This window comes from Gigantopelta aegis, chromosome 4, assembly GCF_016097555.1.
Source record: "Gigantopelta aegis isolate Gae_Host chromosome 4, Gae_host_genome, whole genome shotgun sequence".
Lineage (NCBI taxonomy): Eukaryota > Metazoa > Mollusca > Gastropoda > Neomphalida > Peltospiridae > Gigantopelta > Gigantopelta aegis.
In genome coordinates, this window is record NC_054702.1 from 52,452,997 (window position 1) to 52,476,262 (window position 23,266).

Here is a 23,266-nt window from a genome sequence, read left to right on the forward strand (position 1 = left end):
AAATTTGATCTGTAATAATACATGATGAAACTATATACAAAATTTCAGCTCAATATATCAAAGGCTTCTGCAAAAAACATCTGGAAAACATATGTGGGACAGACGGATGGATGAACAGACCAACAGACAGACGAATGGATGGAGATGAAATCTAAGTCCCCTCTGGTTGGACTGGTAGGGGACTAAAAACTAAAGTCACCCCCTTAATTGACCGCAATAATTTGTATCCAATGGCAAAACGTTGCCACTGGTAAAGCCTCAGCCCTATGGCAATTCATATCATTATGTTCGAGCTCAAAAACAGAACCCTAAATACTGCCATGCCCTTAACACCATGCTTGAATCTTAATTAAATATAAGCATAAAAATAGTCTATATGACCATCATAAAAGCTGGTAGGACTTACAGTGGAAATAGCGTTCACCAAACCATTAGTTATCTGATCCTGTCGCATGTGTCGCACAATGTCAAACTGGGCAGCTCTTGGTTTTGGGATTGTCATGTCTGCAATTTTTTTCAGCTGAAAATAATCAACAAATCAAAAGTTACATCTCTTTATCAGCTACATCTCTAAAGCAGGTGGGTATTGGTGAACTGTAAAAAAGAGGAAATCTTGAGGAGTCCCGGAAATTCTTGAAATCCTAGGTTAAAATCTGTGCCATCTGACACATTTTGGAGGAAAGAACGATTAAAATGCAGGAAACGCAATGTTCCATGAGAGGAAAACAGCTGATCTGAGCAGAATTCCCACCCATGCTGAAGTGACTTATATTATATAGGCTAACACTGGAGAGCAATTGATACCTATGTAAGGATAAAAAATCAAACAAACAATATCTGTAAATAAGATGTATAAATGAAAACCCTTATTTTTTCATAGTGAACACTAAGTTAGGTGTCCAAAATTGATTTTTTTTTTTTTTTTTTTTAAGGAACTCTGTGATCCTCATTTTCAACAAACTAGAAATTCCAAAACAAGAAATCAGACAGATTTGCAAATGTCTCAACTTTCCAGGATACTCATGACCCACGTGAACTGCGCTACACATGTCTCTGTGTGTCCAAACATATCAATGAAAAATTTCTAATGCAACATTTAAAAATAAAATCTTCAAAATCTAAAGAATTGAGAAAATAAAGTCTCTGATTACCTCCGAGTTAAATTTCTTGAAGAGATCTTCAAACAGCAAAGACAGCAACTGTCCCGCCAGCTCTAACCTCTTGTTGCCATAGTAATCACGGTCATCCAGGTTGACCTTTTTACCTTCAGCGAGAATGATTCGCCGAATCATCAGTGCTAAGTATGTGGCTTTCAGCTTGAAATTCCACTCTACCACCTGGATCAAAAATAAGTAAAGTTTTTTTGTGGGGTTTTTTAAAAAGTGAAAATTAAGTTTTTTTAGTGATTTATTTAGACCTGAAATGCAAAACATAGTAAACATGGTTCAGAACTTTAGAAATACATTTTCAATTTCTTTTAAATACATTTGACATATATTAATTAATTTTATTTTGTATACTCAGGGCTAGCTCTGCCAGTCGGCAAATTCACCAATTGTCAATTTTAAGAACAGTTGGCAAACTTTATTTTAATTTGGCGAAAATAAATGTGTGTAATAATTAATATTTTGTTGGAAATAGCTATGTTTTGCATTTTTAAGATAATATGGCAAATTACCCAGAGCAAGCCCTGATACTGAAGACTCTGTCACATTAGCACTGCTTCAGATATTAATACAATTCATGAATGCACGGAAATGCGTCGTTACATGCATCATCACAGAAACAAAAATCCATTTAACTTCAATTTTCTATTGCACATTTAACACTAAGCTGTATTCGGTTTCTCTGCTAGTTTTTTTTTTTATGTGCTGCTAATTAAGGCAATGTTAAAATCAAGAAATAGGTGTGGTCGTCTGGTTTTCTGCAGTGTGTTTATTACGACTTACAGGAACATGAGCCAACACAACATCATGTAGCACATCTCTGGCCTCATCAACCTTTGTCTTCTTTCCTGCCCACATATTTCTCGTCCGGATTTTATTTCCAAGGTACTTCAAAGCCTTATAAATACAACAGAAGAAAATAAAATTAACACTGATATCTGTTAAGAATTGTTTTTGTTTTATTACAAGAAATGGCATTACACAGGGCAACAGTATAAATTATAAATCAGGGATCGACAAATCCATTAGCACTCAGTCCCGACTAGTGAATTTATTGTCCAGGCTAGTGGAAATTATCAAATGTATTACTATAATACATAGGGCACTAGCCAAAGATTCTGTGAGGGCTAGTGACTTTCTCAAACATTTGTCGAGCACTGTCTAAATGGTTAGCTGACCCTGGCATTACATGGTGCAACAAACAGAACTTACATGTTTGAAGAATAAACCCCCGACTGCTTCATCTTCTTTTGATACATTTCCCTTATTTTTAAAACCAAACTCCATGTGGTTTAGTATGTACAGCCATTTACTAAATGAAGACTGATCTTTTATGTACAGTAACTATAATAAATGATGAATCAGTCTGATTTTTTGTTTTTTAATTTTAAAGTACAGTGAAACCCCTCTAAACCGGACACCCATGGGACCAAGACAAATATCCAGTTATCAGAGGGATCCAGTTTAGAGAGGTTAAATTCTGTCCTGGTTTTTAAAAAAGGGACTCTGTAAAACGTCCGGTTTTGAGGGAATTCCGGTTTGCAGAGGGTCCGGTCTTGAGAGGTTTCACTGTACATGCATTACTCACTTGATTCTGTGTGAACACCTGTGCTCTGTGGCATTCTTCTAGAATCGGCGCCAGTGCTGCTAGAGTATCTTCTTCACTGCCGATCATCTGCGCAATCTCCTGGTCACACTCAACACCCATCGCCTTGAACGCTATTGCCACCGGAATATCCTGTTGATGGGGATAATCATTTGTAACTAGCTACCAAGAGATATTCAATCACAATGTTAACTAAAGATGCTGTTAACACTTATAGCATTGAAATATGAGCCCAATATACAAGTGCCATACAGACGAACCAACAGAACAAGGGGGTAAGGTACTGAGAATGAAGCGAGAGAGATAGAGATATGATAACAGACAGTTAAAGACAGACAGAAGGAATTTTTAACATCCCAGCACAAAAATATATATCAGCCATTGGATATCAAACATATGTTGTGTGTGTATATATATATATATATATACAAGATGGTGGTGAGAGGTGTTGTGAGAGGGAGGGGAGAAAGACGAGAAAATGAGAGAGAGAGAGAGAGAGAGAGAGAGAGAGAGAGAGAGAGAGAGAGAGAGAGAGAGAGAGAGAGAGAGAGAGACACACACACACAGAAAGTTAGTTTGTTTTGTTTAATGACACCACTAGAGCACACTGATTTATGAGACAGAGACAGCGACAGACAGAGAGAGGGAGGGGGAGGGAGAGAGAGAGAGAGAGAGAGAGAGAGAGAGAGAGAGAGAGAGAGAGAGAGAGTGAGAGAGTGAGTGAGTGAGTGAGTGAGGGAGTGAGTGAGTGAGGTGAGGGAGGGAGGGGGAGAGGAGGGAGTTCGAGAGAGAGAGAGAGAGATAGGGGAGAGAGAGAGAGGGAAGAGAGAGAGAGAGAGAGAGAGAGAGAAAGACACAGACAGTTAGTTTGTTTTGTTTAACGACACCACTAGAGCACATTGATTTATGAGAGATACAGCGACACACAGAGAGAGAGAGATTCCCCACCCAAGTCATTATCCAATATATACCTCTGAAAAGGTGTTATGCTTCAGGTAGTACTTTCCATGTTTGACGTTAACATATGTCTTACTCTTTCGTTCATGGGTTGAACTGAAAACATAATGAACATCACTCAGCAAACAATAATAGAAAAAATTAAATAACTACACACCAATACATGGAAGATTAAGTTAGAGCGAACACATAAAAGATATATAAATGTGAAAACAGCTAATCAGATCCAGCATTTGTATTGAGTGGGACAATTAAAAGATACATTAGTTCAAACTAAGGGTAACACTATGACATATCATTAATTTTCTGTTTATCTAATCTGAGATAATACTGACTATTATGGTATGCATGCAGAAAAGGTCATTTGTGAACAAGAGCTATTAAGATATTATCAAGAGTAGTTTTAGTTACACTTGTGAATCGAGAGACTCAATGACTGAATATTCAATAATTCCCTTGCTACATTCATGTCAGGTCAGGTCAGAGTGTTTAACGTGAACATTCAGAGCAAGCTGTTGTAGCGCACGCCTGTCATGGGCACCTGTCATGAACAAGAGCTATTAAAGGGACATTCCCGAGTTTGCTGAATTGTAAGATGTTTCCGACTAATAAAATATTTCTACAAATAAACTTACATATTAAATATATTTCTTGTTTAGAATATCAGTGTCTGTATATTCAATGTGTTTCTGATCGACTTAATATTTGTAAGAAGCTCAAACTGGATTTTGTCTTCAAATAATTTTGTATGTACGAAAATATCTTTTTTAGGAAATAAAATGAAATTTAACCTAGTACAAATATAAGAACGATCAGAAACACGTTTAATATACAGCCATTAATATTTTATGCAGAAAAATATATTTGACATGTAATTACAGTCGTCAAAAAGTCTGTTAGTCGACAACATCTTAAAAATGGAGCAAACTTAGGATTGTCCCTTTAACATATTATCAAGAACAGTTTCAATGAGACTAGAGAATTAAGAGACTGACCTTGTGACTGAACTTGGAGCAGGACATAGCCCAGTGGTAAAGCGCTCGCTCAATACACAGTCAGTCTAGGATTGATTCACGTCGGTGGGCTCATTGGGCTATTTCTCGTTCCAGCCAGTGCACCACGACTGGTATATCAAAGGCCGTAGTATGTACTACTCTGTCTGTGGGATGGTGCATATAAAAGATCCCTTGCTGCCAATCGAAAAAGAGTAGCCCATGAAGTGTTGCGATAGCGGGTTTCCTCTCTCAATATCTGTGTGGTCCTTAACCATATGTCTGATGCCATATAACCGTAAATAAAATGTGTTGGTTGGGTCGTTAAATAAAACATTTCCTCCTCCTTTTTGTGACTGAACATTCAATAATTCTCTTGCTACATTCATGACCAAGAGCTATTAACATATTATCCAGAGCAGTTTCAGTGACCCTAGTGAATCGAGAGACTGACCTTGTGACTGAACATTCAATCGTTCCCTTGTTACTAACATCCACCATCATCCTGTTTTTGGACAGCTGTTCCTGAATCAAGATGACTTTCTCCACACCCCTAACAATGAAATACCCTCCCGGATCCATCGGACATTCGTTCAGCTTGGACATCTCCGACGGACTTTTGTTGTGCAGAACACATTTGGAACTGCGAAGCATAATCGGCATTCTGGAAATAACATAAAATGTTTATTTTAGAAATGATAAAAAATATATTTTGTCACCTCGTACAGACAACACATCAAAATTGGTGACTTGGCTCTCAATATTTTGCCGAGACAGAAAACGGATGCTGATCTCCACCAAGAAGTATTATTTAATTTGACATTGTAAAACTTGACATTTTCTTAAGTACAGGACATAAAATAATAGGAATATATTCACATAACCAAAAAAAATCAACAGACATCAATAAAAAATATGAAATACAATTTACAAAAATATGATTTCAAAAATGATAAGTATTGTTTATAATAACCCATGTAAAATTTGACATTTTCACCACAAAAAATCAACAGACTACATAAAAAAAAAAAATTGAAATACAATTTACAACAATATGATTTCAAAATCAGTCTTTAAAAAACAATAAAAATAAAAAAAATGAATTTACAAAGAAACTGTTCTTGAACAAGACTGATATTCTCTATTTAACATAAAAGCGACTATTTATTAAAAGTGAATCTGAAATCTGCTCTCATCCCACATGTGTGAAGTTGTTTAAAGCCAATGTGGTTATACAAACCGTCCAATGGGCAAGTTGTTCCTCATTATCCTCTGGTTTCCTCTTGTGTACTCTATGTCTACTGTGATTGGGGCAGAGTACGTCATGTCTCGCAGTCGACACTGTTCAAAACACCAGAACAAAATTATCACAAATTATGAAAGAAATAATGATGAAAAGCATGAAAGAAAACCTAACACACTATATATTACCAGCTTCCAAGAAACTGTCCAATTCATGCACCTATAACAATCAGATATGAAGTAAACATTTAAACATTGACAGCTACCTTGATAGTTTACTATCACAACATGTCTTCATGTTAGATGTAACTTACAACTGGCTTTAATATTAAAAAATATACTTTGTAGAAACAAATACTGACTGTGCAACACATTTTCTCCGTATTCCCAAATTAGGGTGAAATAAGCATTTTTGATACAACATTTTTGATTGATAATATTTCATTGCTTAAAAAATGTTTTATGTCTGTTAAATAAATATACAGAACCTCACATACATTGTTTTCGCTTCCTATTTATTGCACAAGTTTATTTTGCGCAAGAATATATACCACAAGACCACATGTGAAGTGCTTATTTATTACATACCTTCTTTTATGTTTTACAAAAACGTTTTTTAATTTAACGTCATAACAAAACTTTGTTAAATCTATGATCAAAACTCCTTTCATGGATTTGCTTAACGTTAAGAATCATACTTGTGACGTCAGTAAATAAAAGGCACTTACTGCAGTAAAAATGAAAAGGGAATTCCCGATTTAAAAGCTCCAGTCCAGATCAAAATAAATTTATCACAGTTTCAAAATGTCTTTATCACTATTATAGTATCATTGAATCGGTATGTAATAACATGGTTCGACAAATCTGCTTGCCCAAATCCTGAGGCTAGTGCATTTTGACACAGGGCTAGTGACAAATGCAAAAACAGTAGCCCGATGGACTAGTGGCTTTAAAAAAAAAAAAAAAAAAAAACCCTGCTAGCTCACAATATTTTTCCTCTACCGATGTACGTTTGATAAATGCTATTCTGACATTGGTCATTGCATAATAACAAATCAATAAGTATATATTAATGTTGAAGTTTTTACATCGTCAATTACAACAATATACACAATACAGACTTTGTTTTCTTTTCACTTTCAAGTTTCATGGACAGGAAACAACCTTAATAAAACGCGTGTTTTGACTGGTTGTACAAGTCACGTGGTAGTAAAATCTCACACATGTAAACAAGGTTTAAAAAAAAGGTGTGAATCGCCAGTCCCAATTAATTAACAGACTAGTATAACTGAAGTACAACCCCACTGTGTTTGTCTTTGCAAAGCGAAAATGAGACAATGGTTTAGGATCAAATATGACAACATAGGGTAGGTCATGCAGTTTAAAAAAAAACCCACCTAAATCATGTACATCAAAAAACAAAGAAAGAAAACCCCCAGGTTATCCCTTCTTCTTTTTTTTTTAGGTACTATAGGGGATGGGTTTCCCGGAAACATCGTTTTCCATGCTTATATAAAGTTTGTTGTTACTGATCAAAAATTTGGGCTAGTGCTTTATTTTGGTGGGATAGTGGAATTTACAAACCCACTAGCCCTGTGGCTAGTGACTTTTAAAACAAATTGTCATACGCTGGTAATAATAAAAGGTATTTCAATGTACACCTGATTCTTTCATGCCAAGTTGTTAAATGATTTAGATGTACTGACCAGACTGGGATCTACAACAGTACTGAACAAACCTCGTGAGGTGAAATTGGCTTGGTTATATTAAAGCCTTCTTCCACATCCGGAGCACCCACATAGATGTTTAGATACCTGGAGAAAAATAATTGCTACCGTTATACATTGGTCTTGTGAATCTATTGTTTAGAGTTAATATTGCTAATTACTTGAGTTAGATATTGAAATAAGCAGAGTTTCTGGAAATCCATATAACATAACAGATTATCACAAAATACAGATCTGGGGGTTTATTCACAAAGGTCTCTTAGGCTCTGCTAGATAACAAAGCATCCTCTTTGCAAGTCTTTTTTGCATTGCACTGCGATATTGCAAAGTTATGAGAGTTTAGTGAATTAGGCCCCTGGTAACCTAGAAGTTCCAACACATGTATCAAGATTACAATTCACATTATTATTATTTTAATGTCCTTCACGGATTCACTCTGGAATGAATTCTGGTTTAGCCAATTTTCAAATATGTAAATTATTAAAATGTGGTTAATTTAAGGAATATTTTATTAGCCAAAGACTATTAATGTGTATAAAAATTAGCAATTGGCTAATTTGGCAATAGTCTGGGTGAGCCCATGTCCTTCAGACATAAACTGATAGTTTGTTATTCATTCATAACATTAATGCATTGTGATCATATTAGTGTTTTTACACTTTTATGTAGGTCTTATATTTGAATATTTAAAAGACAATTAATCAAAGAGTGTATGGTATAAATCTTTGTTTTTAAAACCAGATGTTGTCAACAAGTAGTTCAACCTCCCAAATGTTTCAAGCTTACTTCAAATAGAAATTAGGGTCAGCATCACTTGTGATTTTTTCATTGGCTCTCATGATCTTCTTTATCTGAAAAATAAAATATTCTAGAATATATAACCAAGAACAGTTTTGGCACATATTTTAAATTATTTAATTTATTAGGCAGTGTTACTGTTAGGCAAAACATTGTGTAAACAATGTGTACAATAAATTAGAAACATTTTTAAGTAACATTTTAATTAGCCCAAGTACTCACATGGTAAGAGAGCTAGATGAACATTTGGACAGTTATCCTGCTCTCTTACCGTCAGGGAATATATATCAATATATAGCACTCACTTTCGAGAAAGTTCTGGTTAAATACATACTGTAGTTGCTGGCAGAGATTGCGCAATAGTGATATAGATTTTTCTCTGACAGTAAGGGAGCGTAATAACTGTCCAAATGTTCGTCTAGCTCTCTTACCATCAGAGTACTCAGGTTACACTTCAATATACAAACCTCAAGGTTGATAAAGTAGTTGAATGAATCGATGTGCTGCTTCACTAAACCCTTTACTTTCAGAAATGCTGGTAACAGTTTCCATTTTTCCTAGAACACAAACAAAGCAAACCAAAAACATTAATACAAACTGAATCTACTTACACTCTAGTTATAGATATATAATTATATATAAAAATTATAAGGTACAAAGTTCAATAAAAATTGACATGTATACATGTTGATATATTTTTATTTGTATGATGCAGCATACAGTTGAATCCTGTTGGCTTGAACCCCATCAGTGCTCAAGAAAGTGTTTGTCCCATCGGGTAGATCGACCTAACCATTCGGTCAATGACATGTAAGTGTAACTCAGGACTTCATTTTTAGTTCGAGCGTTGCGGTGTATTCGACCCTTCCGAGTTTGACCCAACGAGAATCTACTGTATATCTATATTTATACAGGACATATATTTTTAATGCAACATTTAAGAAATTCTAGCCGAGCTACATAAAAACATAACATTGATTAGTGTTTGTTAATTGTGCATTTGTTTTTTGTCTTGTATAATAGGCCTATATATATTTAAATAAAGATAAAAATGTGGCTTGTGCCACACCTACCCACACCCCACTAGAGACTGGCCCTCTCACTAGGGATTGTGCACTCAACCCCCTACACACACACAAAATACTTTTCATACAAGGCCCGCTATTTACTAGAACTAACATATTTATGATATTGCCTATGATCTGTTATGACACCAATGGAATTGAAGTGTTGTTTGCAATCATGAAAAAAAAGAAAAGCATGAGTTCGACCTGTACTCCCTTTTCAATGGTTAGGGTTACTTTTAGGGTTAGGGTTTGCCTTTGATATAAAGGGGCATGGGTCACTCTTTCCAAAAAAAACCCACCCAACAACTGAACTGACTGCTCTCGACAAACTCAAATTTTATTTTTTTGGAAACTACTGTCCGGAACAGCGGAAACAGTTTGACCTGTACCCCTCTATATAATAATATCATCAAAGACTCTTAAAGACTGTAACCCTATCCCTAAAACTACCCTAACCACTGAAAGGGGTGTACGGGTCAAACTCACGTTGGAACAGCATGGATATAAATATGATTTAAAATGAAAGAAAACAATATGTTTTGTAAATGTTTCATAAAATCATAAGGACAAAATGTTCCCAACATCATGGAGAAAACATGAATTACCTCCCTTTACCAATTGCATTTGCAGTCACAGTGTCCTATGCGTTATTTTATTGTCTTACAAATTACCTGGACGGTGTTGACAGGTGCAGCAAGCTGCTGCTTGTCCATTTTCATCATTTCTTCAATAGAAGACATTGTACAAATTAAATATCTGTCACAAGTATCGCTAAAATATGTGTTAACACGTGCTGAAAGCAACTCGGTTTACCCAAGCTACCATCTTGAATAATATAACCAGGCAAAGATAACTCTTGCAAACCGAAAAGAAAAGTTGACAGAAACCGCAGATTTGTTGTGGAATTATTGTCATACATAAACTCCAACCAGTAATGTTAATATACTGATGGTCTACAGTCTTTAGTAGGTTACTAGACACCAGTTGATCACAGGTGTAACTACTGTTACTGAACAAAATGTCATCAATGTTGGGATGGGTGGTGTGGGTAGGCCTAAAGCAGCCCATACACGATCAATTGACAATAATATTGATCATTAGTTTGTGATATTGAAGCAAGTTTTTGATTGACATAATATATTGACAGAATCAAACATCGGTAGATATTTATTGAAGGTTTCTCAATACTATTGTGTCGTTTATGGCACTTTGTCAAATTATTGTTCACTATTTCATTCTGAAGCCAGTCATCTAAGGATAAACATGTCCAGGAAGGAAAAAGAAGAGGAGAGAAAATGTCTTCTTCTTTATAAATATAACATTAATAAAATTACCAATCCACTGTCTGCTTTGTTTCTTTTATTTTTATTAAAATATATACTAACTTTGAATTATGTTTTTTTGCAATATTTACTAGTATTTATTTTCCAAAAGCATTTTCTCATATTTACCTATTGATGTCATCATTAATGCAAAATTAGACAAATTAGTATTTTATGAATAAAATGTTAATTATTTAATAATGATTTTCTATTTCATCCATACGAAGAACATTTCGATAATACTTTTTCTTCTGCAGAAACCATTTGGACCATGATTTCCTTTTTAATGTTTTCGCTTATCAAAAGCAAAGACAATAGCTTAGAGCAATGGACATTGGTTAGAGGACAAATGACTTAAAATATTGTATAAATAATTGCGTTGTTGGTGGCCAATAAATATTCATTAATAATATTGTATCAATATTATTGTCAATTAAACTGATCGTGTATGGGCTGCTTAACTGGGTACCGTATTAATTTCTTTTTCTTTTAGTAATACAATTTTATCATAGTGGCATATTGTACATAACAATAAATATATATTTTGTTTTATCTTATCTTTTCTTCAAATATATGTTGGCTAAAAAGTGAAAATTAAATCTCCAGAAATGGGTTTTATAGGGAGTTGAGGGTAGGATGCAGCCCGAGTACTGTGACCTTAAGAGAGTAAAACAGACATTTGGACAGATATTACGCTGTGATGATAGCACAATAATTGTCCAAATGTTCATCTTGCTCACTCACGGTTAGAGTACTCGGGCTAGGTAGGTTAGTACTTAACATATTTAAAATCAATTAGCAATTGCCATTTACCATTTAATGTTCAGGGGCGGATTGTGCTTCAGGTAAGGGGGCGGGGGGTCCGAAATAATATGTAAATGTTTATAATTTGAAATTATAAATTTTACTTGGACATCAATTTAGATTTACGTGGTGGGGTTGGGTTTTTTTAGCCGGGGTGGGGGGTTTCCGTGCAACTGGGAAACCCCCCATAATCCGCCCCTGATGTTTAAGAATTGTATAGCAGTCTTTGAAACTACGTTATTGCTCAGGTAATAATTTAACAGTTCCCAAACTCATTTCATAAATTTTGTATGACACGTACTCTCGCTCATGCAGTAATCTATATTTATATATTTCCAGTTTTTAATCTGGGTACTAAGTTTGTTTTAGCTCTATTCTCAGATATAAACCAAGGTGAGACTACAGGACATTGAGCTAACTAGACTTAAGTGTGTTAAATATTTAATTGTATAGGCCTACTTAGTTTGATTTTTAAAGGGACATTCCTGAGTTTTAGGCGATTGTTAAGATGATGTCAATCAACAAAGACTTTTGTAATAACTGTAATCACATGTTAAATATATTTGTCTAAATAAAATATTAGTGACTATATATTAAACGTGTTTCTGATCGTCATAACGGTTGTACTAGGTCAATCTTGATTTTATTCCCTAATATAAATTTTTTCGTACGTACGAAATTATTGGGATATTAAATCCAGTTTGGGCTACTTACCATAACAAATATTATGACAACCAGAAACACATTGAATGTACAGACACTGATATTCTAAACAAGAAAATATATTTAATATGTAAGTTTTATCGTAGAAATATTGTATTAGTTGGAAACATCTTACAATACAGAAAACTCAGGAATGTCCCTTTAATAAAACTTTTATTTGTTTCAGGTGTATTTGGGTAATGTTTTAAGTATTGTCCAGACTAATGTCTACACTGTGCAGGTTTTGTGCTCGCAAACTCAGAAGAAATGTTTTCAAAGCTTCATTGCATCGGATCATGTTCCCGAGTTTACTTCATCGGAATCGGTTTACAACTGACACCAGCAGTGTCCTCTCGGAGATGTCAGCATGGCAGATTCACCAGTACGGGGGAAACGAAGAACTGAGTTTGTCAACCACCTCTCGAGTCCCATACATTGATCACCCTAATGACATTGTAGTTAAAGTGCATGCAGCCAGTGTCAACCCAATTGATGTTCATATGAGAAGTATATATTACTGATTTAAATTGATATTTTGGGACATAATTTAGTCTTAAAGGCATATTGTCACAGACCACTGACCTATTTAATGGTCTAACAAAGTATTACCAGAACAAAAATAATTTGATTTGTCCCTAAATGTACTTTATTCAACCATTTTCATAATAATTTTGTAAAATTAATTGAATTATGGCAATGGTCCATAATTTAAAAACTAAAATTGTCGAGAGGATTGACATGGATTTCACTCCATCATGGTTCAGTTACGGTGAAGCGATAGCTAGATTTGGTTTCCAACAATTAATGTAACTTTTATTTATTATCCATTTTTAGAAAAATAAGGTCCTTAAATTTGTGACAGTATGCCTTTAATAGTACTGTGGAGTTCTTTGTGAAAATTGAATGTTTTTGTAGAAAATATATTTATTTATAAAGTTTGTTTTATTTAACAACTTCACTAGTCTTAAAGAGGAAACCCACTACATTTCTCCATTAGTACTAATAGTAGTAAGGGATCTTTTATATGCATAGACAGGATAACACATACCACAGCCTTTGATATACCAGTCACTGTCTGAAACAAGAAATAACTGCATATCAGGTGAGCGCGAGTGCGGATAATTTTTACATGCTCATATACCACTAGAGTTTCGAGCATGTCCGTCCTGGGGCCTGTCTCTGGATAGCCAGGGGTTTGTCACGGGACAGAAAAAAAATTAAGCGGACAATTTTGTAAATTTACATCCAAAAATTAAATAGTGGGCCTTTAAAATTTTGATGTGCATCTCTAATTAATATAATTAATAAAGAAAGTTCTACTCATTAAATTTGGTCGCTAGATTAGATCGGGTGGTCAAAAAGAAATTAGATAAAATCGGTGGCCTGACTCGGGATGGAGGGGGTGGGGGTAGAGTTGAAAATGGTAAGAATTTTGAAAATAGCAATTAGTAAAAAAGTTAATAGAACTTTTTAAAAAAGAAAAAAAAAAGTTACAAGCCAAAAATAAAAAGAATTGACTGCTCGGTGAGCATTTTACCACTGAGCTACATCCCGTACACTGTTACATGTTAATTTTAACCTTTTTTCTGGTCGGGCATTTGTCGTATTTTATTATATACCGTTAATTATGCAAAAGTTATTTTGTAAAAAATAGATTAGCAAATAAAATATACTACCACTTAATACAGTGTAGTGTTATTTTTGTCACATTCTTTGACATGTACAAGGCAGAAGTCATATTATATTGTCCTATGTATAATTCCGTGTATGTTAAACCATCTGCTTTCAGGTGGATATGGCCAAGTTGCTATCAACTTGCTGAGGAAACAGTGTGGCAGGTTAAGGACCGGTTCAGAGTTTCCATTAATACTTGGCAGAGACTTCGCTGGTGTTGTTATGGAAACTGGTCAAAACGTGAAGACATTAACAGTTGGAGATGAGGTTTGATAATGCCAGATGTTAATGTATTTGACAGTTGTTCACATGTAGGCCTACCTTCAAAGTGTTATAACATTAAACATGAATAGACATGTTTACGTGTAGCTTGAATACAGTGTACATGTATTCCTTTGGTTTTGCAGTATTTGTACATGACAATATGCTTTTAAATATTTTCTACCTCTTCTTTGTTTGTCAGTATGTCTATCCATCCATCTATCCATCCATCCATCCATCCTCCACCCACCCACTCTTCAATAACCCATCCATTTATCCATCCATCAATCCACCCATCCATCCATCCATCCATCCATCCATCCATCCATCACCCACCACCCACCACCCACTCTTCAATAACCCATCCATCCATCTATCCATCCATCCATCCATCCATCATCCATCCACCCATCCATCCATCCATCCATCCATCCATCCATCCATCCATCCATCACCCACCCACCCACTCTTCAATAACCCATCCATCTATCCATCCATCCATCCATCCATTCTCCATCCACCCACTCTTTAATAACCAATACATGCTTCCATCCACCCATCCATCCATCTATCCATCCATCCATCCACATCCATCCATCCATCCATCCATCTATCCATCCATCCATCCTCCAACCACCCACTCGTCAATAACCCATCCATGCTTCCATCCATCCATCACCCACCCACCCACCCACTCTTCAATAACCCATCCATCCTCCATCCACCCACTCTTTAATAACCCACCCATCCATCCATCCATCCATCCATCCATCCATCCATCCATCCACCCATCCACCCATCCATCTATCAATCCATCACCCACCCACTCTTCAATAACCCATCCATGCTTCCATCTTCCCATCCATCCATCCATCCACCCACCCATCCATCCATCCATCCATCCATCCATCCATCCATCCATCCATCAATTTGATCTGGTGAATACTGTATGAGGCAGTGTTAATTAATATAATACATCTTGATATTCCAGTATGCAGCATGGTATAATTAGGTCATAATGAACTTAGTGAGGTAGTACACCTTATAATTAAATGTTGGACTCGCTGACCTTTTCGTGATTTTAGGGAGTTTAATGAGTATCCTTCACATATTATCCATTAAACAGAATTTTATCAAACCTGTGTAATACCACATATATATGTGTTAAGCAGCACCAACCTAGTTGCTTGTGTTAGTTATATATAGGCAATCTATAAAGTACATGTTCGTGTATGTTGTCAAATGTTCCGACAGTTAATAGTTTTTGTGTGGGTTTTTTTTTCAGGTTTGGGGGGCCCTTGGTGCTCACAGACAAGGAACGCATGCTCAATATACAATCACATCAGAAACCGAGGTAAAGAAATAAATGTTTTATTTAACAACGCACTCAACACATTTTATTTATGGTTATATGGCGTCAGACATATGGTTAAGAACCACACAGATCTTGAGAGGAAACCCGCTGTCGCCACTACATGGGCTACTCTTTCCGATTAGCAGCAAGGGATCTTTTATTTGCGCTTCCCACAGGCAGGATAGCACAAACCATGGCCTTTGTTGAACCAGTTATGGATCACTGGTCGGTGCAAGTGGTTTACACCTACCCATTGAACCTTGCGGAGCACTCACTCAGGGTTTGGAGTCGGTATCTGGATTAAAAATCCCATGTCTCGACTGGGATCCGAACCCAGTACCTACCAGCCTGTAGACCGATGGCCTAACCATGACGCCACCGAGGCCGGTACAGAAACCGAGGTACTGCATATGTTAAAGTTCTTTAAGATTTATTTGGTTTTTTATTTAATATAATATATACATTCAGAGTTTCTGACACGATAAGCTGAATGAGCAGCTGATCTTGAAGTTACATGCAGTAGATGAAATAGATGTTCACAAAAATCAGGTGCATGAAATCTTAATGACAGCTGGCAGCCATTGCTGGTAACTAGTTTAAAAGAAGAACTTGCTTTACTTGAGAGTTAGGATGTAGCTCTGTAGTAGAATGCTCGCCTGAGGCACAGTTGGTCATCTGTTTAACTGTCCTTGGTGGATTCTTGTTTAATTTTGTCCCAACCAATGTGACATGACTGGTACATCAAATGCCATGGTATACACTACCATGCCTATGAGAAGGAAGTTAGGAATGTTTTATTCAACAATACACTCAAGCCCTTGAGAAGTGCATATAAAAGATCCTTTGCTGGAGTAGCCTATGCATCAGCAATGGGTTTCCTATCTGTTGACCAGGGCACGGATTTTTCAAGCTATCTTTGCACTACGATATCGTAAAACCATCGTAGGTTATAACATCACTATGGTGTGTACTGTAGTGACGTCATGGTCTACAATGGTTTTACGGGTGTCTACAGTAAATAATCATTCTATATACCAAATAGCTGCAGTTTAAAATGTGCTGAGGTGTTGTTAAACAAATATTCCTTTCTTCTGATCTCTTTACTTGAGACTGTAAATTGTATGTTACAGGTGTCTAAGAAACCAGAATCTCTGAGTCACGTGCAGGCAGCTGCTGTTCCGTATGTGGCTGCCACGGTATGGGCCGCACTGTGCAGTGTTGGAGGACTCCGTGAGAACAGTACCACTGGTAAAAGGTACCATGTACTGCCAGAGGCGGATCTAGGGGGGAGCCCACGGGCCCAGGCCCCCCCTAAATTTTGTGACACTTATAATTTTATTGTATATTAATTTTCTCTCTTTTTTTTATGATCCCCTCCAAACCTCCCCCAAAATTCCATTGGCATTCCGCCTCATGTCATTGAAGCCCCCCCCCCCCCCACCCCCATAATGAATTTTCTAAATCCGCTACTATAATCCTTCCCATCAGGGCACGTCATTCTCTTACTATGGCAGTTACTACAAGTTATTTATTTTTGTGGCAATTGTTTTCTAAATTGCACACAAAAATAGTGGGGGTTTTGTTATTTCCAAAACACTTTTTCTTTTTTTCTTACGTCAGATCAAACTGAAATTATTCACAAAAACCAATGTCCATGGAGCCTGTGAAGGGCTACAGATAAAATGTCTGTGAGCTAAACATTCATGACTTAAATATGATATCCTAGCTGGGCATGTTGATGACCAAAAAATTAAAGAAGAAAATCTGTGATAGTGAAATTTTTTTTTAGTTCATTAAAATCATATATTATCAGGGCTAGCTCTGGGTGAGCAAAAAATTGCTGAAATCAACCGTTATTTTCTTAAAACTGTCAATTATTACATGAAATTATTTCGCCAAATTAATTTAAAATTTGCCAACTGCTTTCAAAATTCGCAATTGGTGAATTTGGCGAATCCCAGAGCTGGCCCTGCATTATGTACAGAACTTTTAAAATATTTATAAATTTTTGCAGGCTATTAAAACACATTTCTGAGTCTCATAGCTTATCCTGAATTTATGGAAATAAATATCTTAATCTCTTAAATTTACTTTAAATTAATTAATATTAATTTTAATACAGCCTTGCTTTGTTTAAAAGACTGAACTTACTTGATTTTCAGAGTTTTCATTACTGCTGGTTCAGGTGGTGTTGGATCCTTTGCAATACAGGTAGATCTGACGATTGTTCTGTCATGCATGTCACTACAGTCACTGTTGTAGTGCAGTGAATATTATCATATCACAAGTGTTTTAACAAGAACAGTAAAGATTTAATGTGGCCATTTAACATAGATGTACTTCATTTCAACTTATTTCCGTGCTCATATCCAATTATGGTTCAAGCACGCTGTCCTGGGCACACACCTCAGCTATCTGGGCTGTCTGTTCAGAACAGTGAGTTAGTTGTTAGTAAAAGAAAAGAGGGTGTAGTGGTCTTACACCTACCCACTGAGTTGTTAAAACTCGCTTTGGGTGGGAGCCGGTAACGGGCTGCGAACCCAGTACCTACCAGCCTTATGTCCGATGACTTAATCACGACACCACCGAGGCTGGTAATAGATATATTCGCAATTTGGTTTCCAATTTGGGTGGCTACTGGCCACATTAGACAGGCGACTGCTTATTATGAGTGTATTTATATTAAAGGGAGAGAAAAAAGTGGCCACTTACGGGAGGTGACTGCTGATTATAGATGGTAGCTAGGACAGGTTTGACTTCTGGGTAGTGGGTTAAACTTCTAGTTGAAGCCTTGTTTAGTGTATTTGTTCTTTTAAAAGGATATTGTCACTTTATACTGATATAGTAAATGTAATGCACTTGCAAGAAACAGGTCCATTAAAAAATAATGGATAACATAAACTTGAAGGCAGATTGCTTAACAGTGTTGAATCTGTTTTACAACTAGCTGCTGAAGACGTGGGGAGCCGATGTGACGACAACATGCAGTACCGATGCTGTAAACTTTGTGCGAGAACTTGGTGCCAGTGTCGTCATAGACTATAAAACACAGAATGTCTTTGATGAGCTTAACAATCTCAAGGGGTACGTTCAGTTCATGCATGTTCACGTTCACAATGTTATTACTCATCAGACCTGCATTTGCACAACAGCATGATGATGAGAATAATATAATTGTTTAAAAAAAAAAAAAATTAAACTTTTCTTTCTTCCTTTAATTTTCATTTTATTTCCTGATCTGGCAGATCTTTGATCTTTTTGTTGTCTCGGTCCTTGTCTTTCCAACTATAACAGGTTCTTGTTTCTTGCAAACAATTAGATTATTGTTATAATTATATTATTATAAGCATTCGTATACATTGACTATAATGAACATTTTATAAAAAATATGTTTGAATAACATTTTTCTTTTTTAAATTGTATTTATTTTTTAAATATAATTTTTTACAGTTTTGTTTTGTTTTAACAACACCACTAGAGCACATTGATTTATTAAACATCGGCTAATGGATGTCAAATATTTGGTAATTTTGACATAGTCTTAGAGAGGAAACCCGCTACATTGTTTCATTAGTAGAAAGGGATCCCACAGGCAAGATAGCACATACCACAGCCTTTGATATACCAGTCGTGGTGCACTGGCTGGAACAAGAAATAGCCCAAGCCTATTTTTTTTACAGATAAACACACTTTATGCGAGTTGGACTTCACAAATATAATAGCTGCTTTTTAAAAATAGAACATTATCATGTAAAATCATAGTCTAAATATTCAATATTGGTCAAATTTACAAAACCTGTTTTTGTTTTAAACACATGTACCAGTAACCACATACAATGCTTAAACACATTTAAGAAAAACAGGCTTTAATTCTTTTTTATTTGCTTTGCTTCCAGGTTTGATTTTGTTTTTGACACACTTGGTGGTGATGCTAGTGTTTATGCAGATATCTTGAAGAAGTGGGGAAATGCCACGTATGTCAGTATCAAACCTCCACTGCTATTAAACACAGACAAGCTTGGTCTTGTAGGTGGGGTTTTGAAGACGGTTGGAAGCCTGGGTTGTAATGCATTACAGGTAAACTCTAAACATTGAGACACAGAAAATGGTGCTGTTGTTTATAACTCTGTCTGTAAAAAGTATGGCAAGAAAATAAATGGTGTTAAAAATGTAGCAAAACATATACATGTATACATTGGTACATGTATATGATATATATTTTATAGACTTAATTTTTTATGTGGTTTATGTCATTTTATTTTTTCTCCTACCATTATCAATGGTTCTTTGGCAATAAAGTAAATAAGTAAAAATGATATGAATTAAAATTATAATGTCACATACATAATATTTAAATATAGTTTATTATGTTTCGACACAGTAATATTCCATTCAAATTATAGTGCTTGGTGTACTGAACAGTTCAGTTTTAGTTTTATGTGAGGCTAATATCTTGATTAATGGTTTAAAAAAACAACATACAACATAAAATGTGATAGCCATTATTAAACATAATGAATACTTTTGAGAATAGCCTAGTTACTCAGGTATATGATTCATGTTTACCAAGTTAAAAATCCAGTTAATAAAAGGCTATTGTAATGTGAGTACTGTATTTTATTCTATTAAATCTCTTGTTAGGGTTTCTGTGATGGCAGAAACATTCGATGGGCATTGTTTATGCCAAATGGAAAAGCCTTAGGGAAAGTCGCCAAGCTGGTGGAACAGGGTCATGTAAGTATATATACTGTTGAATATCAATATTTGTTTAACACATGGTATGACACACTCCTACAAAGTCTGTATACACATATAACAGGGTCATGTAAGTATATATACCGTTGAATATCAATATTTGTTTAACACATGGTATGACACACTCCTACAAAGTCTGTATACACATATAACAGGGTCATGTAAGTATATATACTGTTGAATATCAATATTTGTTTAACACATGGTATGACACACTCCTACAAAGTCTGTATACACATATAACAGGGTCATGTAAGTATATATACCGTTGAATATCAATATTTGTTTAACACATGGTATGACACACTCCTACAAAGTCTGTATACACATATAACAGGGTCATGTAAGTATATATACCGTTGAATATCAATATTTGTTTAACACATGGTATGACACACTCCTACAAAGTCTGTATACACATATAACAGGGTCATGTAAGTATATATACCGTTGAATATCAATATTTGTTTAACACATGGTATGACACACTCCTACAAAGTCTGTATACACATATAACAAGGAAGGAAATGGTTTATTTAACGACGCACTCAACACATTTTATTTACGGTTATATGGCATCAGACATTTGGTTAAGGACCACACATATTGAGGGAAGAAACCCGCTGTCAGCACTTCATGGGCTACTCTTTTCGATAAGCAGTAAAGGGATCTTTTATATGTAACATCCCATAGACAGGATATCACATCCTTTGATATACCAGCCATGGTGCACTGGCTGGAGCAAGAAATACATGTAGCCCAATGGGCCCACTGACGGGGATCGATCCCAAACCGACCGCTCATCAAGCGAGCACTTTACCACTGGGCTATGTCTCGCTCCCACACATAAAACATAACATAAATCTTAGATAGCCAGAGATGGTCTTAAAGCAACATTTTGACAATAAATTGATAATATACATGTGTAAGAGAGAAAATGGTGACTGCAACCAAAACTCTCATCCACAGTATGAGGAAATCCACCATGTTATTAGCAGTCAATTCCACTGTACTAACATTCAGTTGCACATTACACCTGTGTCTTATCTGCACTAAAAGAATCCCTCATATGTGTCCATGTGGGACAGGGCTATTCCACCCGAGGGTACATAATTTGTTGTCAGGGAAGAGGCTTGCCGAGTCCCTGACATCATATTATGTACCTGAGGGTGGAATAGCCCTGTCCCACATGGATACATAATGGAGGATTATTTTTCTCCCATCCAGTAGTTGAAAAACAAGCATTTTGGGGGAAATGTGAAAAACCTATATTTTATATTTTACAATAAAATAATGATAACCATTGAAAAGATCGTACCCAAAAATGGTTTATACTAGAAGTATCAACCGAAAATGATAGTATAATTTCATTATGACAGCAGGTTTCCTTGTTTTTATGAAAAATAAAAAGCATTTCTTGCGTTATTTTGCCATTTTGCGTGACATCACCCAATGTTAATATCAGCTCAAACAATAGAAGTCATGCAAGACCGATTTATTCCGCATGGGCTGACATCATGAAATATGCCTATCTTACATGGCTAGGGATGGGAGAAATAACTATTCTTGTATGGATTTACACTTGGTCTCAGATACCATGTGTTTCCTTATTTTCTTCCATCAATATATAATCGCTAATTCTTAATGTGCATTTTGTTTTATTAAATAGATGTTTCTTTACATATTGGAAGTTATCAGTTTACCAAACTGAGTAAATAAAAAAAAATGTATTGTAGGCAAAGTTAATGTTTTGTTAACAAGGGAAATAGGCTAGCTCTTTTTTTTTGATGGCACAAACTATTGATGGGTAAAAGGAGCTCCATTTTTCCATTAAAAACATTTTGTGATTGATCTTTCTTTCTTTTCTTTTTTTCAGATTAACCCTGTTGTAGAAAAAGTTTTTACTTTCGAAGAAGTACCATCTGCTTTTGAAAAAGTAGCCAATGGACACGCACGAGGAAAAACTGTGATCCAGATTTTATAGCTTGTGAAAGTATATATATCTATATGAATGTTTGACTCAAGTTTCTTGCTTGATACGGTTATTATACCAAGTGAAGTGTGTTAATCATGTATTTCTCAAACTACATAGTAATGAGTGACAGTGTCTACCAACATTTGAGCAGTGTCTACCAGCCTCAGTGATACAGTGATTAAACATTTGGCTTTAAGACTGATAGATGTTGGGTTCGACTCCCATTACCATCTCCAATCCATAGAGTGCACCTTTTGAGTTTTTTTTTTTTTAGACAGACAATCCAGAAAGCAGAGAATTGTAATAAATGAAAGGAAGTACACAGAATTAAATGTTTCGACTAAAATAATCTGCATCAGTGAATAAATAAATAATTTGTAGTGTAACATTTGGGATTAATCTTGTGTTCAAGTTTAAAAAAGAAAATAAAAGAAACATTTGTTTAACATGTGTGGTGATAAACATTCACCGATGCAACAATACCTAGACTAAGTATAAGCCACGTTTCATTTACTTAGGACTTATAGTTTGTCAGAAATGGAGCTAAACACTATAATTGACCTTTTTACTGTTGGAGAAGTGGACGGGTCGCAGCCCAGGGGTAAAGTGCTCGCTTGATGCGTGGTTGGTCTAGGATCGATCCCCGTCAGTTGACCCATTGGGCTATTTCTCGTTCCAGCCAGTGATCCACAACTGGTGTAACAAAGGCTGTGGTATGTACTATCCTGTCTGTGGGATGGTGCATATAAAAGATCCCTTGCTGTTAATCGAAAAGAGTAATATGATGCATTTATTTTCATGTTTTGTCCAGCAAGCTATGTGTCACACACTATTAAAACGAAGAAAGATTAAAATTTTAATACA

General features: G+C 35.6%; 2 protein-coding genes across 7 annotated transcripts in view; one reads left to right on the forward strand and one right to left on the reverse strand.

The window, feature by feature from the left end:
* LOC121370723 (DNA-directed RNA polymerase III subunit RPC2-like) overlaps positions 1-10,414 on the reverse strand; it is a 40,199-nt gene extending 29,785 nt beyond the window's left edge. Inside the window, exons 1-11 of the mRNA XM_041496139.1 lie at positions 10,227-10,414; positions 8,956-9,045; positions 8,477-8,541; positions 7,702-7,777; positions 5,962-6,062; positions 5,176-5,385; positions 3,744-3,825; positions 2,755-2,904; positions 1,950-2,063; positions 1,152-1,337; positions 407-520 (exon numbers count right to left, since the gene is read on the reverse strand). Coding sequence (XP_041352073.1) covers positions 407-520; positions 1,152-1,337; positions 1,950-2,063; positions 2,755-2,904; positions 3,744-3,825; positions 5,176-5,385; positions 5,962-6,062; positions 7,702-7,777; positions 8,477-8,541; positions 8,956-9,045; positions 10,227-10,295 — 1,257 coding nt within the window. The 5' untranslated portion in view covers positions 10,296-10,414. The remainder of the gene's footprint in view (positions 1-406; positions 521-1,151; positions 1,338-1,949; positions 2,064-2,754; positions 2,905-3,743; positions 3,826-5,175; positions 5,386-5,961; positions 6,063-7,701; positions 7,778-8,476; positions 8,542-8,955; positions 9,046-10,226) is intronic.
* Positions 10,276-22,788, forward strand: LOC121370724 (reticulon-4-interacting protein 1, mitochondrial-like). Of its 6 annotated transcripts, none has more exons than XM_041496147.1 (11): positions 10,276-10,296; positions 12,571-12,890; positions 14,173-14,324; positions 15,604-15,672; positions 16,803-16,927; positions 17,835-17,883; positions 18,620-18,756; positions 19,569-19,749; positions 20,314-20,406; positions 22,304-22,402; positions 22,472-22,788. In XM_041496147.1, the coding sequence occupies exons 2-11, from the start codon at positions 12,608-12,610 to the stop codon at positions 22,493-22,495; spliced, it is 1,212 nt and encodes a 403-aa protein (XP_041352081.1). In that variant the 5' UTR covers positions 10,276-10,296; positions 12,571-12,607; the 3' UTR covers positions 22,496-22,788. The 6 variants fall into 6 exon arrangements, with proteins under 6 accessions (XP_041352081.1, XP_041352076.1, XP_041352074.1 ...); XM_041496142.1 differs by lacking the exon at positions 10,276-10,296 and adding an exon at positions 10,391-10,486; XM_041496140.1 differs by lacking the exon at positions 10,276-10,296 and adding an exon at positions 10,399-10,520.
* The last annotated feature ends 478 nt before the right edge of the window (positions 22,789-23,266 follow it).

Bases quoted from the DNA above. Each gene is read 5' to 3' on its own strand.
- LOC121370724 (XM_041496147.1), top strand. From the start codon at position 12,608: ATGTCTACACTGTGCAGGTTTTGTGCTCGCAAACTCAGAAGAAATGTT. The intron at 14,325-15,603 runs GTTTGATAATGC...TTTTTTTTTCAG, and splicing joins CATTAACAGTTGGAGATGAG to GTTTGGGGGGCCCTTGGTGC. The intron at 16,928-17,834 runs GTACCATGTACT...CTTGATTTTCAG, and splicing joins AACAGTACCACTGGTAAAAG to AGTTTTCATTACTGCTGGTT.